The sequence below is a fragment of the Malaya genurostris genome, chromosome 2 (assembly GCF_030247185.1).
Source record: "Malaya genurostris strain Urasoe2022 chromosome 2, Malgen_1.1, whole genome shotgun sequence".
Taxonomy (NCBI): domain Eukaryota; kingdom Metazoa; phylum Arthropoda; class Insecta; order Diptera; family Culicidae; genus Malaya; species Malaya genurostris.
In genome coordinates this window covers 321,536,293-321,544,439 of record NC_080571.1, presented here as the reverse complement: position 1 = coordinate 321,544,439, position 8,147 = coordinate 321,536,293, and the positions used below count along the sequence as shown (strand labels likewise).

General features: G+C 35.5%; 1 protein-coding gene across 1 annotated transcript in view; it reads right to left on the bottom strand.

Annotated features, from left to right (window-relative positions):
• Positions 1-4: 4 nt before the first annotated feature.
• LOC131429317 (uncharacterized) overlaps positions 5-8,147 on the bottom strand; it is a 61,252-nt gene continuing 53,109 nt past the window's right edge. The window contains exons 15-16 of the mRNA XM_058593381.1: positions 322-458; positions 5-252 (exon numbers count right to left, since the gene is read on the bottom strand). Coding sequence (XP_058449364.1) covers positions 176-252; positions 322-458 — 214 coding nt within the window. The 3' untranslated portion in view covers positions 5-175. The remainder of the gene's footprint in view (positions 253-321; positions 459-8,147) is intronic.

Below are 8,147 nucleotides of genomic sequence, written 5' to 3'. Positions count from 1 at the left end.
CTACTTTCCTTTTTACTTATATTTATTCAATGGTATCGTTGATTGTTATACAAAATAAATTAAACACAGTTCGTCTCAGATACGACAAAGAGTACAGTGTTTCTTACAGTCTATTATTTACAAGTTGATGACCACTCACTCCACCACCTCTCACTATCCTGAATTTCTTCGTAATCTAAACACTAAACTTGTCGTCATCGTCCTTCCCTGAATTCGGCTGGGGCATGAAATATACGCAGTTTTCCTTCGTCTCTGTAGGGAATAGAACGACCAGGTTATAATCATTGTAATTTGTCGTGCGAGACGTTCGGCCGACGTTACCCAATTTGCCGACGTGGTAGTCTTTTCTTTTGTTGCGCAGCACGATCATCGTGACGATGGCGGCCGTTATGAGCACCACTATCACGACCAGCGGAATACAGTATTTGATGTAGGCCACGTTGTAGATCAGAGAGTCACTGGGAGAAGAGAAAAAAAGGTGGTTAGAACATGATTGTTTGAGCTTTTGCCTATGAGAAAAAGCTGCCCGACGATTTTATAGAAGGTGTCATCGAAATAGGTGATCAATCGTTCATTAAAATATTCGCCTAAAAGCAAGGAAAACTTTGTCTTTATGCGAGGTTGGGGATCGAACCCCGATAGGTTTCGTGAATCAAACCCAAGTAGGCTTCAATTTCTCACCCCATATCCGCTGAACTGCAAATGATTTGGCTTGATGTCAAAAGAGAAACAAACAAACGGATGTGGTTGTGGTTTCAATAGTAGGAAGTATTGAAGCAACCGATTGCCTAATAATTTATTTAACACCACAGCACTTTTGTAAAAATGAAACTCATATTTTTGATATTTTTTAGTCTCTCAAAAAATATGAATTTTATTGGAGACGTAATTCTCATATTAACCAATTCATAAAAAAATACGCCGGATCAACTTTCCAGTTTTCAAAAGGATGTTTAAATTTGTGTGGAATATTGCCTTTGGTGTAAGAACCACAGATAATAGATAATCAGACTCTAATTTTGTTTGACGTGAATACGTCTTACTTTCAAAATTCGCCCTGTTGAAGAATGGATAGAACTTCTCGAATATCTCGAGTTGTACAAAACCCAACAACACAATTCTATCTCTATGCTATGCAGAAAAAAGGTCAACAGTTTATGACAAAGTTTTCAACAGTGGGAGATAATTATATATAACTCAAAAATTAATTTTTTTCAAACTTTTTGAAACAACGCTCAGGTTGTGCTCTCATTCGCATATCGTGGCGAGCACTAGCAGCAGCAACAACAGATTCAGAACTAACTGGCTCAAGTGGCGCGTTCCCCTAGTTATTTGGAGATTTGTACCTCAAAAAAAGCTTCGGAAATCCACGTAAAACCAACAAAACAAAACCGCGTAACTTCGGAAATTTGCGTACTAAACGCGTAACTTCGAAATTCCACGTAAAAAAAACCGCGTAGCTGCATAAAAAAGTCACTTGAAAACCGTATAAAAACGCGTGAAAAAAAGTGAAAAGCCGCGCAAAAAACCGCAAAACATAAGATTTTTTTTTGTATGATGCATGGTGCGTTACTTCCACCTATTGTAGCAAAACAACTGTTTTATTGGCGCAAAACAACTGTTTTATTAACGGTCTGCCCTCCCTTGACAAATTGATCAATCACTACTCATTGAGCATAATCTACTAGACACCGTATGAAGAAGTATGAAGGAATATGTGGTTCCAGGGCACTTCGCCCATACGTTCCACGGGAGGGTTGTAGGATCTCCTTCCAATGTCTAGAATCTTATGAGTCAATCGCAGTGAAAGCCGTTGTAATGGAGATTAGTCCCAATAGGTACGGAGAAGAGCCTTCCCTTTTCTCACGAATTGTTGTTAGTAGGAAGTTGGCATTTCCACTCGCCCTACCCGAAACGATTTCATCGGGTGCCCTGGTGGTTCCTCCCATTACCCAAGATATAATACAATACAATATAATATAATATAATATAATATAATATAATATAATATAATATAATATAATATAATATAATATAATATAATATAATATAATATAATATAATATAATATAATATAATATAATTTTTTTTGTTTCAATTATAGAGGTTTTAACATCTTAAGGTCATTCGCCTCTTCGGACCAGAAAATCTTTCTGGCCCTATGTGCGGGGTTGGGAATCGAACCCAGGCGGGCTGCGTGATAGGCATCGACTATCCCATCACGCTATACCCGTCCCCTTAATATAATATAATATAATATAATATAATATAATATAATATAATATAATATAATATAATATAATATAATATAATATAATATAATATAATATAATATAATATAATATAATATAATATAATATAATATAATATAATATAATATAATATAATATAATATAATATAATATAATACCATTGAATATAAGTCATAAACCATTCTGCCTGTAGGAAACTATAACTTATATTTGGTATTCTATACACTTTTTTATTGGACTTACCATTTGGATTCATTGAGATCTGGAAATTAAAGACTTCCGAAATCGAAAACTTTTTTTTTAAGCCGAATGTTTTAGAAATGCATAAAACGTCCACGGAAAAACGAAGAAATTTTGTTTTTAAATGTCTTAGAAACAAGATACATGAAATACTCAGATCTTATGTTATCTAAAACATCGTTTTTTAAGGAAATCTTAAATTTTCTGTGTCAGAGAGTTGACTTAAAAAAAATTCGGGATGACACCAGATTTCGATGCTTCATGCATTTCTAACACAAATCAAGAAATCCGATGCCGATAGTCTTTATCAATAGATGGCTAAACAAACTGATTTCGGCTATTCTGGTTCCCGGTTTCCGATTTCGGAGGCACAGGAAATAGTGGTTATATTTTCCCATTGGTTTGATTGATTTTCCCAAACTTAGATTCAGAGATTAGAGATGAAAAGAATTAAAGGGGCGAAATGAAAAAACGCAAAACATTCCTAATCGACATCGAAACTACTCCGATCGGTAGTCATTATCAGTAGACGGCCTAACAAGCCGATCTTAGTTATTCTTTCAAGAATCGAAAAAATTATTTTGAAGAATAACATTGTATTATATACGATGGTATGAATGAAATGAGAAAGGCATCATTACACCAATCACATATTGGTGTAATGATGCCTTTCTCATTTCATCCATACCATCGTATACAATACTGTGTTATTCTTCAAAATAATTTTATTAAAATTAAAAAGGTTCTTCATTATTCGATTAATACAAAAAACACGCCCTTAGCGGTCTCTGAACCACTATAATGTAACTTAACTTAAAGAATCGCATTCGTTCAATGGCCGAACACGACTCTACAAAAATACTTGAATACACTAGCCCAAAGGCTAGCATATACATGATGAACTCATGGAAATGGGATGATGGTTCGAATGAACAACTAAGAATGTGGAAATCAGACGATATTTTACTCTAGTGATGTTTTAGTTTCGGGGGTAAAAATTTTTTGATGATGTCACCAGGGTTACCATATTCACTGATTTTTCTGTAGAACTGCAGATTTTTTCATTCATTTTCGCTACACAGATTCTTTGTCATGGACAAAATTTCATTATATTTTAATTTCATTTAATTGAATTCAACTATACACAATAGATAACGTATCTATAAATCTGTGCTATAGTACGAATAGACTTTGTTATATCATCAATTTTCCTCCCAGAAATAACAACATCGCTAGTGCAAAATAACGTTAGATCTACACTTTCTTAGTTAACTCTAGGAACAAAACATATCACATACCTTCAAGGTAGAAAATGTAAACCAAATTTAAAAAATAAGCAGATAACAGAGAAACATGACCCGAACCAGAGCTAAAAACGACTAGTTGTACCAATCGCCATGTAAATCATCTTTGTAAACCAAAAACAGAAAATAAAGATACAGTAATACAAAACATTTTTCATTTCTTCAAAGCCTTCTCAAGTCTTTTAGCGTCTTTCATGAACTAAAGGTTTTTTTGAAGGGTCGTATTCGGATTCAATATACGAACGTGATTCCATTATTTCAATTATCGCTCAGACAGGGTTGCCAATTTAAATCTGTATTTTCCAGCAGAAAAATCTGCATCGGGGGATCGGAAATCTTCTTTATATTAAAATGATAAGAAATCGAAGCACAACGAAATAAAAAAGTCTTCAAAGCCTAAATTTAATGACACCAAAAATTTTCTTCATCTGATTTTTACGATGTAATAGTTGAAAAAACCTTGAAAGTGATTTTTGCGTTTGAGCGTCTCGAAATGATGATGATGAAAACCATTTAAAATCTTATCTGAAAATGAAAACTTTATCTGTTTATTTTCTCTTTCGTTTATTGGGTTTAATGTAGTTGCGATCTTTCTTTCTAACTACCTCATATTATGACCGAGTCCATCATCTTTTCAGCAGAAAGCCTTAGGAAATACGCTACACTAATTGCAAGAAAAAGTTAACATTGAAAAATCTACATTAGAAGATAGGTACATTTGTAGTGTTTATCGCCCTGGATATTCTCTTTTTATAAGTTTTATCTTCTTTTTAGAACTAACACAAAATCGAGATATTGGTTTTATTTTTCGTTGTAATCTGTATATTCAGAATCGTTGTCAAGTTTATCTGAAATATCTGTAAAATACATATTATTCCGTATATGTGGCAACTCTGGTTACGCTAGCAGCGTTGCCAATTATTTTTTGCCTTTTTCTACATGAAGGTAATAGAATTGCTGGAATTCCAACTTACGAACGGAGTCTTGGAGACTCATGTTCCTATATACCTGGTGATGGGCACTCACCAATATGTGATTGGTGTAATGATGCCTTTCTCATTTCAAGCACTCACGAGCCCTTGATTTGAACCGACTCGTAACAATGAGCGAACGAACCGCGGATCTTCAAAATTGAACCGCGGCTCTCAAGAAGAGCCTTGGCTCTTAACATTAAAAGATAGCCAAGGTACGAACCGTGGTTCATGCGTGCTGCCGCCCAAATTTGACAACCGTGGCCTTTTTGTGACAATGATGTTTTCTAATGAAGCGGTCAAAAATACATAGAAAAATTTATTCTCCAGTGAATTTTCGAAGAATTCTGTTGTAATAGAAGAAGAAACAGATTTTTTCCAATTGGAATTTCAACTAATTTATATTCTAGTTGTGAAACACAACGTTAGATCGCCCATACCGCCCATGCAGTGTTGGTGATTGCCGAAAATTTGACAGAAGCTGCTATATTGCTATCTATATTGTATACAACATTTTCAATCCGGTAGAAGATGCTATAAGAACTCGAGTCTCTCAATACATGAACCGCGAGAGAATTTTTCTACATTTCTTCGCTCCACTTCATACTCTGAGTATTTCACGGCCCATGAAAAAATATACAGTCTGATAATGATCGTTGCTGTGTGGAATTTGCCAAGAGAGAATCGCAAGTTGACAATTATCGCAGAAAATCGAATCGATGGCTCATCTTGATGTTTCTCATACTAGGTTGCAATATTTCAAAACCCTTGTGTGGAGCATTCACATACATTTTCATAGACACAACTTATGCAAAGGTTATATGCACATAGTTAGAATAAGCGGCAATAGTGAAATGATTCTATCGCAATTATCAACTGCCTGTATAGAATCGGATCGCGAAACGAGAATAAGCGACCGTTTGTTGCTTCAGAGAGGATCTCCACAGCGGCGTGCTAACCTTTGATTCTCAGAAATGTCATCGAGAGAAATTCACTCTCGCACTGGTGTCTATTCTATGTAAAATGAGCCATGCCGGGTGTTTGTTGTTGCGATGTTTTCCATTTCTCTTTGATGGCACTGATTGAATCGTGTGAAGAGTGAAGATTGAACGTTCTTTGATACGATAAAAGCCATCCTTGCGCCCATGTATTTCCGTGGCTCTGACACTCACTGTCTCGAACCGCATTCTCCACATTGACGTTTATTGAGAAAGAACCAATGAGCCGTTTAATTGAACCGTCGCTTACGAAAGAGCGTTCGATTCAGAGCCGCTCATTGAAATGAGCTGTATTGCCCATCACTCATATACCTAGTGATGTCTGATTTTTCATATTAATCGATTATTAGATTTTCGATTAATAAAAGAGTTGTCAATTAGTGTAATCGATTACTATGAGGCACTAGTCGATTAATGTAATTTATCGATCAAATTCAGCCCCCTGCTATGACGTCATGAAACTGTGGCCAGCATCATTCTGCAAAAACCAAAACAATGAAGAAAAATGGCTAACAAAAAATTGGATATTACAAACTACTTGTTTATTCAGTACCCTTTAAAGCACTTCCCCGCAAATTATCGATCAGAATATCATCACTACGATAAGGAAATTAAGATTTTACTCGAATTGAAACGCTCGAATGTTTGTTTATCATACTCTGAGCGCTCTGATTGCCCACCAAATGCCCCAGATGTTGGCTACGATAGCACATGCTGGAGTGCCCTATCCTTGCCACCGGGCTGATCAAATTATTCTAGGCGGAATCAGAGCTGCCAAATGAAAATCTGTGTTGAATAAAATATCTTTACCATTAGAGTACTTATGATAAAAGCAAAAAGCTGAGAAAATGGGAAACGTTCAGGTCGGATTTTTATTCGCTTATCAGATGTCGTGTCGAGTAGGTTGTCTTCTTCAGCTTCTGAATCTGGATTCGGGAGTCAAATTTTGGATTGGATGAATTTCGAAACTGAATGCAGAACCTGGATTCTTGTCCACCTGAATTCTGAGCTTAATTTCAGGTTTAGAGTTTTGTTTCAAAATTCAGTTTCAGAATTTAGGTCCAGATTACAGGTTCAGAAATTTAAACTGGAACTCAATTATTATTTCGGATTCTGGAACTGATTTTTTGATTAAATTTGGGAACTAAATGTATTTCCTGAATTTATGTTCGGAATTTGAGTCTAGAATTCTGATTTAGGATTTCACCTTCATCATTCTGGTACATCCATTTTCAGATTTCATATTCAGAATTCAAGACATGTATACTGGAACTATATTCCGAGATGGATTCTGGAACTAGATTTCGGAATTTAATTCAGTTCCTTTATTCAGGTTTGGAGTTCCAATTCAGAATTCAATTCTAGAACTTCGGTTCAGTTCAGTTTCATAACTCTAGAACTAAATTCATGTGCTGAATTCTTGATCTGGATTCCGGACCATAATTTTGCAACTGAATTCTGAGCCTGTTCCAGATTTTGAGTCTTGTTCTAAAGTCCAGTTCCTGAATTATCGAAATTATTAATCGTTTGCATAATTCACCAGAGCTAAGTAAAATACTTTTGTCCAGTTTAATATCAAGTTTCGTTTAATATTTACTGAACAAAGTCTATTTCGTTTCATTTTATGATTATTTAATAAAGGGTAGTGTGAAAAACATACATTACATTACATAGAGGAACAGCAACAAAAACAAAGTTACATACGAATAATGTATACTTATGTCCATCAGTGTATATCGAAAAGATATCAAAAGGAAGTCTAATCACGATTTTGCACGATCACTTAAATATGAAAACAAAATATTTGCAAAGTACGATGTTTTTTTTACAATTGAACCGCGTGACCGCGCGTCCCAAGCCGATGGCTAAATTCCGGTACAAAGACTAAACTTCATGTATTGAAATTTGAATTCCAACCGCATACACCATATTCGCCAAATATAGCCCCTAGAGACAATTTTCTGCTCTTAGATATAACAAGAAGCTTACGGGAAAGGGATTTGTCTGTAATGGAGTTGTTATCGCTGAAACTCAAGTACACACTTAAAAAAACCCTGTGGTTTTACATCTTATTAGATGTGATGTGATGTGATGTGAAGTGAAGCCACCATCAGTTCAAGGACTTGCCAGTGGATGCGGATAGACTTACAGTAGCCCCGATATGACTCATCCATTCACCTTCTTACTATAGCTGTAACCGAAAAGCGAACAAAAAGGGTTGGGCGGATACGTAAGTAGAGTCACTTACTCGTATTCCGCGGGAATAAAAGATGCTCTTCCAACCATAATATCCAGTGCATGGATGAAGCATATCGCTATACATGCTTGAACCCGCCTGATGGTTTGTTTGAGAAGGGCGCGTCAGACTCATTTCAAACCTTC